We start from the raw sequence: 21,058 nt of genomic DNA, 5'->3' as shown, positions 1-21,058 counted from the left end.
TGTTCAAAAATTTGAAATACCGAAAAGAAGGAAGCATGGCTTTAGATTGGAAAAAGATGTATAGTACATGAGCATTAAATGGGATGGAATGATTAGAAATGTACTTGTGCTGAATGCCCACTCTAGCGTGAAAGAAGGGATGTTTGTCAAGTTATTTAAAAGCTTCCAGTCTAATACTTGTGAAATTGAAATACATAATGAGCTGGAATGTTGTGTGAAAGTTGGTCAAGCAACATGGATACGTTTCATCACCATTAAATGCACTCACATCATGGGATTGAAAATAACTATCTCATTGTGTTTCAATTCATCTCATTGAATAGAGATGATGAAAGAAAAATGAATAATATATTGCTGGTCAGAACCAATTTTGTAATGTCTTCACCAACATAATAAGTTTAACTTTTAAAATTAGAATCTCATATTAAATATAGACATGACCAATCAAATGTTTATAAGGAGTAGAATAAGTTTTAAATATTGATGTAGTTTTTCTGTTTAGTTTAGCCTAAATAATTTTAAAATGGTGGTTATGATTCATTAATACTTTTATTAAAATGTAATATCTCAAATATATTTTTTTATGGAATGATAATTGAAAATTGAGATGAATTAATATCATAAAATTTAGTAAAAAAACAAACTTTAAAGGTAAAAAAAATAGGTTTGAAATAAAGTTTGTATTTCAATATAGTATACCATAAATGCATAACTATTTCAATACAGCTCTAATATGAAGAACTCTATAAACTGTAATAATTTAGATGAACTATTTTTAACTTTTAGCAAAGAAGCAGGCTTGATGTTAAGTGTTAGAGAGTGAACTACAATGTATTAAATTTAAGAAGCAAATAGTAGGGTGGTGGTCTCTAAGCATCCGGCTGCAGTTGTAAAGCCCAAGGGAGATGGTTCTATATTTTGAAACATGTAAACCACTGTGTGCATTTGAAGAGTTAAAGGAATGACATATTCTTGGTCGTTGCTCAATATATATAGTAGACAAAATTTTGTTAGTGATTAAATAGGACATGGCTATGTAATCTACTAAAGTGATTTTACTTACAAAATTTTGTTAGTGATTAAATAGGACATGGCTATGTAATCTACTAAAGTGATTTTACTCGCAACTCAAAGAAACCAGCACCAAGCCTGTGGTCTCCATTGTTGTAGTAGTAGGGTAGATGAAACGTGTTTCCAACTGGGTCTTGAAGTTGAACCTCATCATTGATTTCACCCCCAACATGTTCATGGAATCGCTTTGGTATGACAATAGAGGTCTGTTGAAGGAAAATAATATAATAACTTAATACAATTTTTGAAATGATAAAATGATGCAATTAATAAAATAAAACTGCAATACCATATCAAGATGAAGAGGCTTCACGAAAATCCTTGGATTGGTGGGAGGAGACCTGAGACGAAGAGCATACATTGTTGTGCACGTTAATGAGTGTTTGAAGCTCTGAAATAAACAGTAATCAGTTGTATGTTAGTGTATATATTGAATAAATGGGAAGCTATATATTAAAAAAAGAAGTTTATATTTGTATTAGTTTGCTTAGAGGTTCAATTTTTGGAAATTTATATTCAACAAAAAAAGAAGAATACAGCAAATGAACATTTCAAAGAGAAAATGAAAGCCACTATCAATTCTCATAAAACATGTTCTGAAAACCATAAATTTTCAACCTCAACACAAAGCATGTACTTTAACATAGTTATATAGGAAATTTGTCATTATTCTTACTGTCATACTTTACTTGTCTATGGGTATCAGTATTTTTTAAGAGCTGGAGTTTTTATTCAACTTTATGTGTACATGATAATACAAATGGGGAGTTTTGTCATAAAGTGGGAATTTTAATTTGAAAAACTTTCGTAATATATTCCTTTCTTTAAAAGTCAAGGTCAGATTTAAATTGAACAAAAACAGAAGAAGACATAAAGGTAATATTTGGAAGAAAAAATGAAACCCCAAAATGATATCTCATAAAACATGTTCTGAAGCACAAAAATTAGCATCCTGTATACATTACATGTACATTAACAAACAGATATGGGAAATTTTTCATTACTTTTCTATGGAACTTCAGTTGTCTGTGTTCTATTTTAGCATCCTAGAGTTATCTTATATGGCTAAAAATAAATTTCGAACATGAATGTCAACGGTGGCAAGTACATGAATGTATAGAAACATGATGTATCATTCAAACTCAATAAATCTTAATGTATCAATTAAAGAGAGGAAGATAATAACAGAGGAAAGTGAAGCATGCATGTTAGTCGCTAGTGCGGTGGATCTCAAAATTGAAGAAAAACAAATCCTTCAGTTCAAAAAAGAAAGTTCTAAACTGAACATTGGCAGAAAAGTACCTGGATTGATTTTCCAATTAGAAAGATAGTGGCAAGTAGATAAGAGACACAGGCAGAGGGTTTCTTCTGTTGCAGAAGCAGACTACTAATGAAAACAAAAAAGGATAGAGGAGATATAAGGGCAGAAGATCAAACGTTGAGGATTTGAGTTGGGAGTGGTGAAAGCGTGTGGATAGGTGCATGTGGACGCGTGTAGCACTTCAAGAAATACATAAAGGTAGTATTTATTATTTTTTTTCCTTTTTTAAAACATTGGGTATAAGTGGAAACCAAAAAGGACAATTATCACTTCATATATTGTAGCCTACAAAATAGGAAAAAAAACCAAAATTGTTGCTATATTTAATTATTGATTACTTGATCGTATAACATTATTTTTACTACATATATAAAGATTATTTGTACAAAAAAAACAACTATAAAGATTCTGGTCAATATGAATGTATTTAAGTTTATTTTTTGACCGCATATATACAAATGATATATATATTTTCTTTGATTTATACTTTTTTTTTGAAAGGTTCTTTGATTTATACTTAAAACGTCTAGTTTTTGTATTATGAGTTAAAAGTTATTTAGTATAGCTAAAAAATCAACATCTCATTATGTTTTTTTGACAGTCCAAACACAACCATTAACTTTAAGTTTTATAAAAAATCACCCTTTTTTAACACAATATCTCATAAGTTAGTCAAAAATAAGATAAAAGCCAAAACACATAGGTTTTTTTTTTTTGTACAGAAACAAATAGCTTTTATAATAAAGTAAAAAGTTTATTTTAAAAAAAATGTAAATTAAAAACTTGTAAGTTAAAAGGGAAATTATTTTATAAGTTAGAAGGGAAATTATTTTATAAGTTAAAAGGTAAATTATTTATAAGTTAATTTATAATTTTCGTCCATTGAATCCTCCTAAGTTTCTTCCTTAAATATCTCTGATTACAAAAATACAAACATAAGACCTTAATATATATATATAGATATATATATCTTGAATGGAATAAATAATTGAAAAGTAAAGAGACTAAAACAGGTTGATAAAAAGGGAATATTATATTAGTCATATAGAAAGGAACACATCCAAGCATACAGAGAACCACACATGTACCAAATAAAAATAACAAACAACAAACAACAATACAGGGACTCTTCTTAGTCTACTTTGATACACATGTTAACGAACAAAAGAAACATGGTCTAGTTTAAGAACACTAAGAAGAGTCCTAGTAATCTAAAAACATGAATACTATTCTAATCACGTAGAGAGGTCAACAACTTCCCAAACTTCAACTTCTTCACCATTGCTAGTAGATGTAAGGTCAACAGCATCCAAATCTTTGGTTAAATCAATAAACTCTTTGGATGTAACTTCACCATTTTGCTCAATCTTGGTTAAATCAATAAAATCATCTGACAGAGTGATAGTTCCAATCTGAGTGGGTGAAATTTCAAAGTCCTCATCCACATTTGTATTTGTAAGATCAATGATTTGAGGACATTTCAGATTTTGTTCACCATCATTTCTAGTCATGCTCTCTTCAGCAATGTTGATGATAGGCTGAGTACAATATGGATCATCTTTAGTTGTAACATTAACTTCAACCTTTTTTAGACAGGCTTCAGTAGTTTTAACACCCGAGGACTCAGCATGAGAATTGACTCCTTTTTTCTCCATAATTATTTTTTCCACAGCAGCATCAATTGCATCAAGATCATTATCTATTTCAGAAACAAATTTATCAAATTCTGCCTCCAGCTTCCTTTTCAATGGGAGATGAATACTTGTTGAACTCTGACTAATAATTGTTGTTTGCTTTTTAGCCAAATTGGACTTGACAGGAGCAGCACCCTTACACTTGAAATTTCCAGCATGCATTTCTTCAACCTTGGCATCATCATGAGCAACCTCTAATTGTGTGAAGGAAGGAGCAAACTTGGCCTAATATGTTTCAATAGTAGAATATTTATTAAATATGAAATAAGTAGAAAAACACATAGTTAGTGGTTAATGAGAAGATGAATTGTACCTCCATTGGTGTGCTGAAGAAATTTCCAGAACGAAACATTTTAATTACATGAGAATCATCACATATCTTGAGGACCTCATAAGTTTGTTGACGATTGTATGTCATACCAAATCCAGCACGAATTTTGAATAATAATTCTTTGCCAACTAAAATCTCTTCAAGTAGTGGAGGTATTTCAGAAGATGGTTTCACCTTAAAGAAAACAACAATATAAGTTGATAATATGAATGACTAAATATAAGATATTCTATAATATGTTTTGCATAAAGTGATAATTTATAGTTTTGGTTCACCTCTTCAGATCTCATTAACTCTTCACATGGTACATTAATCAGGTGCATTGCATCATGATCATTGAGCACAAAAATAGTATTGTCAGAACCATCGCACACTTGAACCTTGAATGAGTACCTATATAACAAAGAATACTCAATAATGTTGTAATGAATTGAAATTAATAACTATTAATGTAGTTTAAGAAAAGTGTATGAAAATAACATGAAAGTAAAACAGAATTTCTGTGGAATTTACTGACCTATGGATAAATTTTGAAATTGTTCTAAAGCAACGATTGCATCTTTTTACATTATCAGCGCATTCAAGTTCAGTAAAGCAGCGGCATGATGGGTAGTACCAATTACTATTTTTGAGCAAAGCCAAGATCCAAGCATGCACAACAAAAGTACCCTTCTAAAATTGGAAAAATTATTCAGTAGAGATCAAATGATAAGGGAAAATGTAAACACAGAGTAGCAATATATAAGCACCTCTTTGCTTTCAAGAAGTTGAGGGATTGTCTTTTTGGGATGCAGTTCAAGCATATCAGCATGATTGTTCAAATTGTTATCAAGATTGAAGATATAGTCAACATGTAACTTGAAATCAACACCATGAAATCTAAATACATGAATTACACACATCAGGAAATAGAATATTTTACATAATGAATTGCAATGTGTGTGAGATAAAATAAACCATTACCTATCAGCAAGCACAACATCTTCGTCAAATTTGTGATTGATCAGAATCTTAGTCACATAAGGAACAGCATATATAACATTTTGACCTACAAATGAGTGTTTTAGTATGAGAAATACTACTGATATAAAATCCAATAACATAAAATTTGGTAGTAGTTTACCATTTTTGCTTCTAACTTCAACAAAACGAAGTCCAACAATAGGTCTAACAACCCAATCAGCACATAGATACTCAGAAAGCATGTCAACAATGTCACCAACTAAGACACACTTAGTCATGCCACTATAAACACAATGGATTAGAAAATAAGTTTTGATAATGTACTACGTTAAAAAGATCAAAGAAGTACAGAATGAATGCAATTAAAAGTGAAAAAACCTTCTATCTGAGAGTTTAATATCCATGGTCTTATATACCCTCTTGTCCTTAATCATAAGTTTTTCAGAAGAAGCTGCAGTTAAAATGCCAATGACATCTACAGGTAACAAAAAGGCAAACAAAAAAAAATTAGCAGTAACAGTAAATCATAATATTAGATACATTATAATTTAAGAAAAACACATTAACTTGTGAGTCAAGTTTAACCATTACGTACCCACTAAGTAGCCAAATGTATTTCCATAGTCTTTGATATGATGCATGTGGAAAAAATCCCATCCATTGCGAGGCATATCATGGTCAACAGCAGGAAAGATTCTGGTGCAGGGAAGAAAATATAGTTTGTATCTAATACTTGTTAAACGTTTTGGGCCAATGTTGTCAAGTATCCTGAAGAAAGATATTTGGTACACACGCCCTTCAAACATCTTAGGTGGAACAGCCACTGACTTGCAAATAGAAGCTTCAAACTTCACACCCTGAAGTGTTTGTAAGCAAAAACATTGAATGAGTTGGAAGTTTGGACAAATTTGATAGAATAGTGTTATGTATTCTGGATAAACTTAAGATAGGTGATAATTTGATAACTAAATAGAAGAAAAAATGTCTTTGAAATGCAGATAGAACATAACAAATTAATTTTAAAAAGTATGATATGTTACACTTCAGCATGAAAAATATGAACATCCACTTTACCTCTTTATCAATGAGAACCATGTCAATTGATGAAGAGGACACAGGGAGCATGTGGTCAGGAACTTTCCACAGTGATAACACACGAGCTCTAAACTTCCATGGATAAACTTTATTTGTAACTGAACGGGCAGTGTCAACATCTAAGAGAGCAGATTGATTCATTGGTATTGAATATAAGTGAAGTAGCTATGACAAAGAGCTTCACTTATAGAAACAGTGGTGGGAGTGATATTGTATTCAACAGCTTAAGAATTTCTTATATAGACCAATGAATATAATTTTTTAATCATAATTTCAAATAGAGTACAAAGTGACCATGCTTTAGGTACAAAAAAGTTGATGAAAACCGTGATAGAACTATAGAAGTGACAAAGCAATCTGAAAAAAGGATTAAAATCAGAAAATGATTGTAGTAGTCAGCTAAGTAAAAAATAAAAACATCATGACACAAAAGGGGTTTGACAACAAATCCCAACAACTAACTGGTTAATTTTTTTTTGGGTTACAGTAGGAAGATAAGTAACTGATTCTGTTTCAAAGAGATCTTTTTTTTGAAAGAACCGAGTTGAATATAAAATTTAACAATATAAAATTTAACAATGAAAATCAAAACGGCACAATTTGTGTTTACTGGGATGTCAAAAGATGCTTTATCATAGTACAAAAATTTAACATAAATAGATACTGTATAAATGTATAAGTTTAAAACTCAATAGATTGTCAATTGTCAATAGGATATTAACAAATTAAATTGAGAGAAAAAACTGATGTGCATTTAGTTAAGAAAAAATATACGTAGAATAGATGATGAGAATTTTAAAAATTAGAAAGATAATGTGAACATTATATTTTTTAACGTTATAATATCAAGATAAAATGGTAATAAAGATGAAATGAATCCTAGATTTCCATAACATAATATGAAAATTGAATTATTCAATATCTGGGTCTTTTCCTTATCCATGACTAATAAAAAAAGAATTATGCTGGAATTAAATATTTGGATAAATAAAGAAAATTGGTAACGGTGTACCCAAAAAACAAATATATTTACAATAATGAATAAAAGCGGTATATTTCATCAAGCACTAACCCACAAATGAAAATAATAACGAAGACTGTAATTACTAATTAGTTTAAATTTTTTATAACAGAATAGATAATATTTTGGTTTGGAGGAGAATTTGAGAACATAAATTCCTCAAATAGTAATATTAACAATAAGTGGATAATAATCAAAATTTTGTTTATAATTCTTAGTGTTGACTGTATCTGTTCAGTGTACCTGGACTAAGTGAAGATATGATAACCCTTTTATGCTGGATTGAAAAATTCAAACTATATTATAAAGGAAAAAAAATAAAGTATATGTTGATTAAATCTTTACACTTCAAACTGATGGAAACTTTTAGAAGTACAATGATTACAATAGTGTTTTCTACCAACTATTAGTGATATGTGATAGACTTGTACTATAAACTAAAGAATTGGATTAACGTGAAGATATGCCAACAAAGTGATTGAACTTTTGGAAACGTTTCAATTAAGTAAAAGCTGAAGCTGATTGAATATACTTTATGGCAAAAGTACACCATGAAATGACTTGAGCTTGTAATGTATGTATATAATTTAAGATGGGAAGGTTTCAATTGTTAACATGTTCTGTAGTACATATCTAACCATTTAAACATGAAAGAGATACTTAGTGGGCCTGAAATACAAAAAAAAAAACATTCCGATCTGTGTCCAAAGAAAATGACAGAAAAATGAAGGTCCCATTTGGGTGAAGTCATCGTCAGTAAGATGTTCCTCTACAGTGAAATACAACATTAAAAGATGAGCTATGTATGGAATAAAAGGGAGAATAAGGATGAACAAAACACAAAGAATGGGAATATACTGATAGTTGTTGTGGTTAGATAGATAGTTTCGTTTCTTTGGATTAATTGATTGAATAATTAAAATTATATATTACTAAATGGTATAATTTATCTTTTGAAAGTAAAAAAGCACAAAGTTGGGGTACAGTATTATGATAACTTTTAGATACATATAATGATTACAAAAAGGAATAGTGTTTCGTACCAACTATTAGTAATATGTGAGACACGTAATAGGTAGGACAAACTAAAGATGTGGATTAAGTGTGTAGTAACATATAAGAGTTTGGGAAAGTGATGAATAAAAGTATAGAGTTTGACCATTTAAATGAGTAATTTACTAATATTACTACCAATTCAAATTTTGTTATTAAAAAAATAAATAAATCACATATTAACAATTGGAATGTAATAATGAAGTTTTTTTTTTTGAAACAATAACGAAGTAAACATGATTGAATTTAGTATTTGATAAATTAAGTTAGCCATGAAGAGATGAAATTTACAATATTAATGAAGATAACATTTTTTGCTTTAAAGAAATGCTTTAATCATTTAATCAAGGGTGAATAAAAATGAAACACTAATGAAATATATACTTGAAACTGGAATTGAGGTAAAAAGAAAAAAACTCCAGCCTATGTCATACATAATTCCACCGAAATGAATACAGATTTGTGTATACAAAAGTATGGAGTTCGTTTTAAAAGAATTAATGGATTTAGCTAAAAAGAAGGTACTAAATATTAGTCCTATTAGTCTAAATGATTGATAAAAAAATATGATAGAATTTATTTAAATAAAATATATAATTTGGAATATAAATGTTGGGACACTAACCGTGAGGATGGCTTCCAACAATCATGAATTTTAGTTTTAAGTTAAAGTATTCAACATGAAGTATATCTACTAATTCCTAATAAAATGAGCTTCTTATGATAAAAAAAAAAAGCATCAACTAATTCTTTTGATGAATTGAGTTGGGGTTAAATGTTATAGCATAAAAGACCTGCCAATAATCATGATCACCCCCCAAATTAACATGCTTCAAGAAATGAACAGACCATTAGAAAAAAAAAATAAAAGATGTTGGGCCAATTAGGGATGTCTGCCAGCATGTGGTTTTGGTTAGATACGGAGTGTTTGTACTGGACCAAAAAAATAAAAGAGCCCACGGAAGTAATGAAGTTCAAACAACTATGAATGAAAGTTTATCAAAAAATAAAAGATCACCATAACAGTTTCTGTGTTCACTCTAAAGGACATGGGGCGGGTCCTTGAATGAATGTCTATTGGGAGACACTTTAAAACAAATATCATATTACTATTAGATTGATAAAAAATGAAATAGTTACCAAAAATTGTGTTCCCAACAACTTGAGTGACAATCTCAAAACAGCTTTCTAGATAATTTCACGTGGGAAATTTATTCGATTCAACAGGGAAATTTAGTACTTAGTGCTTTAAAGTCCCACCGATGTGTTTTTAGAATCGGATTCTCAAATAGAAGTTAATTATTGGTAGTTTTAGTGGCTGATTGTTTTTGGAACGACACTGACTCTGTTTTTCAATTGTTCCATTTATGGGCTTGATCCTGGTACCTCTTTCCAGGATTATATTGATGTTCCTGGGTGGTTTGTCAATACTCATCCAGAAATATTTGAAGAGTTTGAAATAGAAATCATGGACCCTGTTGGAAATTTGTTTGAAGTCAAATTTTGTTTAAATGTCAAAAACCCACGTTATGGTGGATGTTTTGACCAAATAAGGGGAACTCATGATCTGAAGAAAAGCACTTATATCTGCTTCAGAAGGATGGACTGGATGATGTATGATATAAGAATTTATAATAAGGATAACAGTGAGGTTTAGTACAAACAAAAAAATGAGTACGAACCCATTTCAAGTGAAGGAAGTTGTAAAACATTTTAAATTCAGTGTCAACTTCAGTACTATGTTGGAGAATATGTGATGCATTGGATGTGTAGATCTTTCATTTGTCTATCTTCTAGGTATCTATATGATGTTTTAAGAAATGAAGTCTTTTAAATTATTTGAAATGTTTTACAGCTTGATTCAAATTTAAGCCACCGTCAGTTCCATGGATGATACTAAATAACAATTTATTGGAGATTTATCATGTTTTCAATCTATTACAGTATGTGTTGCCTAACTCAAAGTAAAGAAATATAAAAAGAAATGGAAACACATAAATAGTATCTTTAATCGTGGAGTACTAAATATAGGATGTAGAAAGGTGTGATGTAAAAGCTCTATGAAATTTATAAATACACACACATACACAGATACACAAATACATGGTCAAAGAAAAATGAAATAAACATTAAAACATAAATAGAAGTATAGAACATGGCTGTGGAAGTACATCACTGATAAGTCACTTAAATAAAGGTAGCTCGAAATAAAAACATATCTTGAGAGTACAAATTACAAACGTCTTCTAATATTCCAATATTTAATAACTAAACACAACAATCTCCACTAAGTGTGAGACATATATAGGGAAGATGGAGGTAGAACTTCTTAATACCTACAGATACAAAATATTAAAGGATATTCATCTTTTCAAACAACAACAATCCTCTGAAGATGTCAAGTAGTATAGATAGATATAGAGCATCACTTTGCATACTTTCCATTCATTACCCTCTTCCTCTTTGCACGTCTGGGTGAACATCCATCGTCAGTGTCTGGGTTGGCTGATAGTGAACTCACTGCTGAACCTCCAACTGGAGACATGTCATGAAGAGAAACATTTGGGTAAGGAACTGAAGACAATCCGCTAGAACAACCAACAGATTTATCAGTGAACAGAGTTTCTTTGTCATCAGATTCTGCCTTTGAGCAAAATTCCTCAGTCATGAGCTGTGACAATATAATAAGAAGACAATTAGTACAGTTAAATAAGTAACAGAATTAAGCAAAAAAAAAATAACTTACAAAAACAAAGAAACAAATTAAAAAAATAAATAAAGAATAAATGATTAAACTAAACCCTAAACAAAGAAACTTATTACATGGATGTTGTTCTTATCAAACCTTAGTAGGGGTTTGGTTGTTGTTCTTATCAGTGAAAAGGTCAATAATATCCAGATCATCACAAATTTTCTTGACTTTGTATGAATCATCATACTTCAATGCATGATCACTTAACTTCTCAACTTTGAACAGCACTTGCTTTCCTATAAGTGACTTTATATCATCAGGGCATTCGTCAACAGATTTCCCCTAGGAAAAATTGATACAAAAAAATGACAAACCATTTCAATAATTAATTAATGATCATCTACTTAAATTAAAACCTGTAATGAATAAGATGCAGTAATAACCTTTGAGCATATAACTAATTCTCTGCAAGTCTTCTTAAGGATGTTTTGACAATCTGTGTCAAAAATCACAAACGTAGCAACCTCATCTCCATCTGAAACATCAACCTTGAGGCGAAATCTACAAAAAAATGAAAAAATAAATACCAACTTTGAATATAAAGTAAGAAGTAAGGACATTGACAAATTGACAAAATAGCAAAATAAGAACAAACCACAAACCTGGGAGTAACCTCAGTAACATGAGTGCAGCAAGAAGAACAATAATAGAGACCATCCTCAATAGTCACAGCTCTGCGACAGTTGCAAGATGCATACCACCACTTCTCCCCATCATGCAATGCACTGATATGTGCTAGGACTACGAACAAACCCTCCTATGTTGGTAGAAATATCAAGCAAGTAGTATGAACTAATTACTATATACTAAACATAATCATTAGAGTAAAAAAATGTGTACAAAGTCAAATGAATAGAACTACCTCAGCTGTGTCATGCAACTCAACAATAGTCTTCCTAGGAAACATGTTAATAAACTCTTCAGTAGGAGGCACATTGCGGAATCCACCACCAATTCGAGGAATAGGCAGATCAGGATCAAGTCCATTTAAAGCCAGACTTGAGAACATATAAAAAATGAAAAAATATAATTAGATAATAACTGAATGAGAATACGATGCAGCAGGATTATTATTATATGATGAACAGTAAATGATATTACCCATCACGAAAAGCAGCAACTTCTGGAATATCAGCATTCCAAAATAACTTGGTAGCTTGCATAACATTTTGGATAACAACTTCTCCTACAAATTGGTGCAATAAAACTTTATTATTGTTACATATAAAATGACATAGGCAAGCTATAATATTGAATTAGATGACAAAATATACCTCTGTATGTCTTGATTTTGGCAAATTGCACAATAATAACTGGAAGTCCAACACCATCAACAGCAAGAAACCCTTTAACAATATCAACATACTTTCCAAAAACAGCCATCTTGATCTTTCCCCTGTTCAGAAATTGATAAATTAACAGTATCAAAAGTGAAAATAAAAGTACATGAAATTTCTCAATTTGTAAAGGAACATACTTGTCATCAGTAATTTCCATTTCAAGTTTTCTAGTAACCCTTCCAGACTTTGGAAATTGTTGCTCTTCAGACACACCTGTGACAAATCCAATAATATCTACAAACACATATTTTAAAAACATCGTTTAATTAATTTCATATTTCCCATATAAATTAAAAAAGACATAGAAAGTTTCAATTCAGGAAATAAACTGGGAAAAAAACGCAAATGATGCAAACTGACCTATCAAGAAATCAGACTCCCCCATAGTCATCTTAACTTCTGATGTATCCTTGAATGATAAACCAAGCATAGGAATGGTATCACACTGATCAATTTGAAGCTTTGTCTTACTATTGAATATAATCTTGTACTCATGATCAGTAGCACGATATTCCCCATTATTGTCCACAACAGAGAAACAATTCACCTTGTATACATTTCCTTCAACAATTTCCCTCTCGAATTTGCTCATCAAATACTTCTTGATATTTGCCTCAATTTTATTACCCTGAAAATTAATCAAAAACTTAGTTCAATACAGCATCATCATGATTTTGTTGAAGGAAAAATTAACATAAAAATAACAAATTATTTAAATACCTCAGAATCAATCAAGACAAGTTGGATAGCATAAGGTTTAGAAGGATCAGCAGTAGGTGCCATCTCCCACTTCCTTACAACCCTTGCTCTGATCCTCCATGCTTCTCTACCAGGACATAAACTTCTAATGGAATTCATCAGGGCAGTTAGAATAAAATAAAAATCAAAATAAACCCAGAATAATCCCAGAATAGAGGATTTCTAGCAGGAAGTTTCGGATTTGGGAATGGTGATACTGATAGTGCACAAATGGGGTATTTATAGCCAAAATATGAATCAGTACTCATTCAAACACAGCTCATTGAAATCTCAAAAAAAATAATAAACAACAGTCATAAAAAGATGGGTAGTACGAAGTTTATCCAAGAAAATGACCAAAATTAATGAGGATTTGGATTGATACTGACCATTTCATAGGTGATTCAAACCTTCCGGATGCAATCAACCATGATAGTTGGGGAACTCATGGGGAGGAATGACAGATAACAGTTGAAAAATTGAGATGTATATAGCTGATTGGTTCTACAATAAACGACGGACACACTATCTTCAACCGGCGGCGAAAGTAAGTATGAGCTGCTCAATCAGAATGTCAGTCTTGACGGGTAGATTCGTGAGAAGTTAGTAAAAAAATCAAAGCTAAGACGAAATTACAGCTAAATCAAAGATAAATCACCAAATCAGAAGAAGATGGGACGGTACGGAGGAGCAGGTAGAGGGAGTGAGGAACACGGCGAAGGAACAACTAAATCAAAGATAAATCACCAAATCAGAAGAAGATGGGACGGTACGGAGGAGCAGGTAGAGGGAGTGAGGAACACGGCGAAGGAAACCATAATGTGGAAACGACGCCGTTGGGTGAGCAACGAAAGCGAAAAAAAAAAAAGCAAGAGATTCAATGAAATTGGACACGTGTCGGCACGCGATAGGAGGTCTTTTAGCTACAGTAATTGAAGAATAAGAAGTAGTAGATGTGAGTTTTGCGCAATGTTATAAAACTCACATCAGTAAAATTTGAATAACCACTTAACCACAGTGATTTAACACCATGAAATAGAGTTGAAATAAGTTCTTGTAAATGCACTTTATGTGATATGATAACTTTAACATAGATAAAAACAATGATACATCTGGCGGTGGCTGGACACTTAACATATATAAATAACTTCACATGATTCCATTGGATATAAATTTATTTAGGAAATACAATTGAGGCTATCCAATTCAGATAAATAACACGTTTGTAGTTTTATAATTGTGTAATTAGTCTTAGCATGGAAAATAAGACTAGTTTAGAATACGGTTCTACCAAATAATCGATAGCGATGGTAAGTCCAAGCTTGAAACTTGAAAGTACTGTTTTATGGATAAATGTATAGCTGCCTATACTTTTCCCTTAGTTAAAGAAATTGATAGGTAGATATTTTTTTTTTTGGCAATGATAGCTAGAGCTGTCCAAGACCGTGAAACCAACCGGCCTACAAACAAAAGAAGCCTCTTCATGAAGTTTGGGTCGGTTCTCAGGTTGGTAGATAAAAAAAAAGGACTTTAAACGGTTCATTACAATTGAGCTCGGGTGTGGAGGATTTGCTTAGTCAAGACCTGAACCGACCGTAGATGGGATGCTTGGACACATATAGAAGACTTAACCCACATGTAAAAGACCTAGCTTCCTACAAAAAAAATAACACTTAACTCTAGCCTTCTAAAAAAGATGTGTATCGTTCCCTCTCCCAATCTCCCTTCTTATGCGAGTATGCGTTGTTTCTCTTCTCCCTCCCTACATGCTTGTTTCTCTTTAATTTCCTCTAGTAGTTTCGCCAGAAATCTTTCTCATCGACGTCATCGCCTCCATTAGAGCCTTTGGTCACGCAATGACGAGTCTCAACCATTGATCGTCTTCACATCTCTCCTCTACTACTTGAAAGGCCAACAAACACAACATGAAGTGTCATGAACAGTGTTGAGTTCCAGCCTGTTTTCATGTTTTTCTCTGTTTCCTGAGTTCATGTTTGTCTTTCTCTCATCTTCTTATTTGTTTGAAAACTTTTGTATCAAACCCTAAAACTGCTTTGACTCATACGGTGAAACCGTGACCCGCACAAACCACATCCGAACAACCTCTATCCACTAACCAGACGGTGACAGTTCTTCTTGTGTGTTGTTTTTCACTCAACCAACAAACTGCGTTCAACGAATTTGCGCAAAATCGTCCAGTAGATAGCCCTATCGATAACTATCAGAAAAAATTTAAAGAAATCGCTTATAGTTGGAGGCAAAAAGACAACAAAAGCGAGAGAGAAAGATGTAAATATAGTTTGTGTGCCATGAATTTAACATACATTCTAGGCCTACATTCTATGATATCCCAGCTACACACGTGAATTGTGGTGATTTTTGCCACCATAAGTTTGTCGTGTTAAGAAACTCAGTTTTAATTATGGTGATCTAAAACGGCCACTAGTTGCACACATGTAAAATGAGAATTAGATTTCCCACCCCATCCATTAGAATTGCCACCCCACTAAAATACTCCGGAAGATTAAGTTCTGGAGTGCTCCGGAAGATAAACTTCCGAAGTCCTTTAAAAATGAGGGTGCCAAATTTAAGTGCGTAGTAAATAAACCAACTGATACGATCCGGAAGTTTAACTTCTGGAGCACTCCAAAACTTAATCTTCCGAAGTATTTTAGTGGGGTGGCAATTTTAATGGATGGGGTGGGAAATCTAATTCCTATGTAAAATGCACACAAGACTTTTTTCAATACCGCCAAACTTATGTTCTTTTTCTTAATTATGGCGGTAAAAAAAAACTCCACAATTATATTTACATGTGTTGCCTAGGTGTCACAGAAGTGACAGAACCCATATGTGTATCAATTATTTTCCATATAGTTATGGCAAAGTTGTAGATGGGCCAGTTTCAGTTACTTGAATTGTGTTACTTATGAAGACATTTTCAGAAGCAAGTGAGCATGGTGAATAGAGAGAATTGATAGAGAAATGAAAAGTAACTCATGTGTTGTACATCTCATCTTAACTCATATTGTACATGAGAGGAGCTTATGTACAAGTATTAATGGGGCTTTTAGTGTTCTTGACTTATCTTAACCTAGCACAAGCTACTAATGTCGCTTGGCAGTTGTGCTTCGCAATGGAAACTATTAGTAAGTGTTTTCTACAACTTGTACAAACTAAGTTTTTAAATGATAAATCACAAGTGTCATTAACAACTTCTATTACAAGTCTCCTTGAGACTTCCATTATTATTATTTTTTTTGATACATCAGAAAATTAACAAAACACAAAAGAAAACTAAGGAACGGCTAAACGATCCTTCATGAATAGGATCTCAAGCTCCCCTGGGGGATTACTCAGCACACAAAGCGGCGACTCAGGAGCGGAGGCTCCCTTCTTAGCTAACCAATCTGCTGGACAATTGCAATCTCTGCTAATACGGGTTACGGATATGTTCCAGTCACGCTTCAACAGACAATATATTTCTTCCAGAATAGGGAGTAGAGCTCTACTCTCCTCATCCCGCAAGGATTTTAGCAATTATGCACAATCAATATTACAGATGACTTGACGAAACCCACGATCCCAAACCAGCATCAGACCCAGCTTCAATGCATATGCTTCGGAAAGCGGTGTGTTCCCACTCTCCAGGAACGCATGGAACCCAAAGACCCACGATCCCTGATCATCACGCATAATTCCTCCTGCCCCTGAACTCCCATCAAATGGCCTGAAGCTTCCATTATTTTCATTTTTCTACTTTTGCACTAATTTAACAATTTTAAATGCAAATCAATTACATCAACAGTGTAAAAAGGCCAATACAGAAACTAAAGAACCAAGATACAAATAAATAAATATTTAGTTGTTGTCTAGTACAAAATCAAGAGAAAACTCTAGTAGAGAATATAGGTTAGAGAGAAAATATCATAAATGAGAAGAAAAAAAAGGTTTAATCTAGTTTTTGGTTCCTAACCTTTGCTATAAATATGGCTTTAGTCCCTCGCCGGAATAAAGGTGGGGATAAGTCCCCAGTTTTTGGTAAAATGATTGGCTTTGGTCATTCCGACCGGTTGGATCAACGCCAGAGCTCCGCCAGCTGATGTGGCCCTATCCACGTCAATAAATTAGCCTCGCTGGATTTTTTTCATTTAAATTCTAAAAAAAACATAATTAAAACCTTTTTTCTTTTTGAAAATATAATTGTAACCTTAATTAAATATCTTATCTCACTACTCTCTCGCTCTCCTCGATTTCTCTCAACGCTAATTCCCCAAAATTTCCTTTCTTCTCTTCTCCGAATCCACCATGGAATCCGACGATAGCAAGAAGATGTACAACCTGTTCGTGAAGCACTTGGACGGGAAAACCCTAACCCTCTGATCCTCTACGCCACTTCCATCAAGGATCGCCTCTTCGAACTCACCGGAATCCCCTCCCAACTCCAGCGCCTCATCACCGTTTGGCGCCATCTAAACGACGAGAATTCGTTGCTATGTTGCTCTCCGGAAGAGGGAAACACGTTCCCATTGGCGCGGCTGCTGGTGAGCCTGAAAGGCAGCAAGGGAGGGTTTGGTTCCCTTCTGCGTGGGGTGGCGACGAAGGCTGGACAGAAGAAGACCAACAATTTTGACGCTTGCAGGGACTTGAGTGGGAGAATGTCCTCACTCTCTATTATCTTTCTCTGCCTCTCTCTCGATACTAGGATCTGAAGCCCACTGCGATTTGGGTTGATTCGGAAGACGAGATCTGGTATTTGTCAAAGGTTGGGGTTGGGGTTTGACTTGTTCATGGGCTGATTTTGGTTGTGTTGAGGTAATTTCTGGTTAAGGCAGGGCTGATGAAAGGATTGCAATGGTTGCTGAAGGGTAGCTTTTGTATTGGTTCCAGATTGTGGGTTCTACTGTGTTTATGTGTTTGGGTTGTTGTTTTTTGTGAGAAAACGAAATGAAGAGAGGGGGTTTGATTTTTCTGGGTTTTAGTTTTGGGGAAATGATCTCGGTTGGTTGTAGTACAAAAAATTTATGGGCTGATGAAAGCAATTTGAAGGGTGTTTCTGGGCTGATGTAGATGTAGATTAGGATTTTTTTTACTTAATTAAATGAAGGGATTTAATTAAGGGTTTTAATTTTTTTTTTTAGAATCTAAAAGAAAAAGAAAAAAAAGCCACGTGGACTCCTTAATTGACGTGGCAAGGGCCACATCAGCTGGCAGAGCTCCGACATTAACCCAACCGACCGGGAGGACCAAATCCAATCATTTTGCAAAAAACTGGGGACCAATCCCCACCTTTACTCCGGCGAGGGACTAAAGTCATATTTATGGCAAAGGTTAGGGGACCAAAAACTGGATTAAGCCATAAAAAAAGCCCCTTTTATAATGGGGTGTCTGAACTCTAATTCTAACCTAATTGGACTCTTGGGTCTCATAAATCTTCGGCCCAAGTGTCCTTACAAGAGAAATACCCTAAGCTTAATGCCTATAGGGCGTGTCCTAGCCCGTATAGGAGACAGGTCGCCCAATCCTAGCTTGATATGGTAGAAATTCGTGATAGAATAGGAATATGTATTATTCTTTGTAATTAGGCTACAATCATGTATGTAATTAAGCTAGACATATTAGGAATGTTTTGACTTAGTTTTGCATATATACCTATTTAGATTAATGAGAAAATCACCAATTCAATTATCTTACATGGTATCACGAGTCTTTCGGTGATCCAAACCCTAGCCTCCTTGCGTTGACGGTCGTTCCACCTTTCTCCTTTTGCACCGCCTCCGCACACAAGCTCTTGCGCCGCCGCCGCAGCCTCCGCGCCCCTATCCTCCTCCCTTGCTTCCGCACAACCTCCTTTTTCCCTTTCCTATTTTATTTTCTTCTCCACCACGACCGTCTTCTTCCAAACCAGCAGCCTTCTTCCTTCTTCTCTTGCTGTGAACCAGATCTGCCGCCAGCAACCGCGCGCGCCGCCACCTCTGCCCAGCCGCGCGTCGCCGCATAGGTTCCTCCTCCAGCCGCGCGCCCTCCTCTGCTCAGCCCGCACCATTGCAATCAGATTCCTCTTGCCCAGGATATGTTACGTTCACGTTCTATTCTTGTTTGGCTATCCGGTTCAGCCACTTTAGTGAACCGGTTTACCTAAACTGGTTCTGCCAGACTGGTTCGACCCAGAACAGACAGCAAAAAAAAACCTATTTTCTTTTCCTCTCGGCCAAACTCCTCATCGCCATGTCTTCTCAAGCATCCTTGGACAGCACACCCATGACCGTCACCACTCCTACGGCAGTCACCACTGTGGCCCCTCCTGCCCCGCCGGCCAAACCTGATTTCCACCCGGCACTTGTTGTTACGAATATTATGAATCACATTCTTATTATGCTTGACGTGGAGACTGATCGTTATGGCACTTGGGCGGAGCTTTTCCGCATTCATGCTCGTTCCCACCGGCTTCTGCACCACATTGTCCCTGCTGCGGACAAGCCCACTCCGCCTGTCACTGACCCTACTTACGTGTTGTGGACCACTTTGGATGCCATAGTCCTTCAGTGGATTTATGCCACCATCTCTGTTGACCTGATTACAACCATCATGGAGCCTGACTCCACTGCTTTCACTACTTGGACGCGTTTGGCGGATTTATTTCAGGATAATCAGAACCCTCGTCGTGTCACCCTGGAGCAGGAGTTCTCGACTGTTCGCATGGAGACATTTCTGACTGTTGTCGCCTACTATCAGCATCTGAAGACGCTTTCTGACCAGCTTCGTGATGTCGGGTCTCCTGTGAACAATCATCGTCTGGTATTGCAGCTCATCTCTGGTCTCACTGATGCTTACAAGGGTTTTGCCACTTTGATTTGCCAGAGCAATCCGCTCCCCTCGTTTCATCAGGCTCGCTGCATGCTTACCTTGGAGGAAGTTGGCATTGCTAAGATGAAACCTGCTGAACCTCCTGCTGCCTATGTTGCTACTTAACCGCGTCCTTCTGATGCCTCTTCTCAAAGTTCTTATCGTCGGTCATCCAACCGTTCTCGATCCCACAACTCTAAGGGTCGTGGTGGGAATCGTGGAAACGGTGGTGGATCCCGCAGTGGCACCTCTCAGGGCTCCTCTCCTCTGATGCCACCTCGACCGCAGTACTTTCCGTACCAGCATTGGGGATGGGCCCTGCCTCCATGGGTCATGCCTCCGTGCCCATACCCTACCTCTCAGTGGACTCGTCCGTCTGCTCCTCCTCAGCAGCCTGGCATTCTAGGCCAGCGCCCTCAGGCTTATGCTGCTTCAGCCTCACCCGTGCCGACTGACATTGCCACTGCCATGCACACCATGACACTTGCTCCTCCGGACAGCACCTGGTACATGGACACTGGAGCATCATCTCATGTGTAAGCATCACAAGGTAATCTCACGTCTTATTCTAATTTGAGTCATCTTAATCAAAAACTGTATGTTGGTAGCGGACAGGGTATTCCATTTCAGGGTTCTTGACACACAACCCTCCCCACCTCCCATAAACACAAGCCTTTGACCCTTTCCCATGTCTTGCACACACCAAATATTGTTAAAAACTTGATTTATGTGCGACAACTCACCACCGATAACAATGTTTCTGTTTGTTTTGACCCATATGGTTTCTCGGTTCATGATTTTCATACGGGGATTCCACTCATGAGATGTAATAG

The 21,058-nt window shown here is 34.8% G+C and overlaps 4 protein-coding genes across 4 annotated transcripts; 1 reads left to right on the top strand and 3 right to left on the bottom strand.

Moving 5' to 3' along the window:
* Positions 1 to 3,627: 3,627 nt before the first annotated feature.
* LOC130744671 (uncharacterized) lies at positions 3,628 to 6,616 on the bottom strand. The gene is made up of 10 exons (XM_057596837.1): positions 6,455 to 6,616; positions 5,976 to 6,237; positions 5,759 to 5,855; positions 5,541 to 5,662; positions 5,381 to 5,465; positions 5,167 to 5,296; positions 5,034 to 5,089; positions 4,693 to 4,810; positions 4,400 to 4,591; positions 3,628 to 4,311 (listed from the first exon to the last, which is right to left on the bottom strand). The coding sequence occupies exons 1-10, from the start codon at positions 6,614 to 6,616 to the stop codon at positions 3,628 to 3,630; spliced, it is 1,908 nt and encodes a 635-aa protein (XP_057452820.1).
* A 3,886-nt stretch (positions 6,617 to 10,502) lies between these two features.
* LOC130742527 (uncharacterized) lies at positions 10,503 to 12,881 on the bottom strand. Its single transcript, XM_057594624.1, has 5 exons — positions 12,164 to 12,881; positions 11,904 to 12,058; positions 11,685 to 11,802; positions 11,395 to 11,583; positions 10,503 to 11,220 (listed from the first exon to the last, which is right to left on the bottom strand). The coding sequence occupies exons 1-5, from the start codon at positions 12,308 to 12,310 to the stop codon at positions 10,975 to 10,977; spliced, it is 855 nt and encodes a 284-aa protein (XP_057450607.1). The 5' UTR covers positions 12,311 to 12,881; the 3' UTR covers positions 10,503 to 10,974.
* On the bottom strand, positions 12,399 to 17,851 carry LOC130744670 (uncharacterized). The gene is made up of 6 exons (XM_057596836.1): positions 17,721 to 17,851; positions 13,362 to 13,485; positions 13,002 to 13,269; positions 12,779 to 12,875; positions 12,576 to 12,697; positions 12,399 to 12,487 (listed from the first exon to the last, which is right to left on the bottom strand). Exons 1-6 carry the CDS (start codon positions 17,849 to 17,851, stop codon positions 12,399 to 12,401), a joined length of 831 nt encoding a protein of 276 aa, XP_057452819.1.
* A 1,756-nt stretch (positions 17,852 to 19,607) lies between these two features.
* Positions 19,608 to 20,351, top strand: LOC130744669 (uncharacterized). The gene has a single exon (XM_057596834.1). It carries the CDS (start codon positions 19,608 to 19,610, stop codon positions 20,349 to 20,351), a length of 744 nt encoding a protein of 247 aa, XP_057452817.1.
* The last annotated feature ends 707 nt before the right edge of the window (positions 20,352 to 21,058 follow it).

The sequence above is a fragment of the Lotus japonicus genome, chromosome 3 (assembly GCF_012489685.1).
Source record: "Lotus japonicus ecotype B-129 chromosome 3, LjGifu_v1.2".
In the NCBI taxonomy this organism is placed as follows: domain Eukaryota; kingdom Viridiplantae; phylum Streptophyta; class Magnoliopsida; order Fabales; family Fabaceae; genus Lotus; species Lotus japonicus.
The sequence above is the reverse complement of the archived record's forward strand: the minus strand, read 5'-3'. Positions and strand labels throughout refer to the sequence as shown.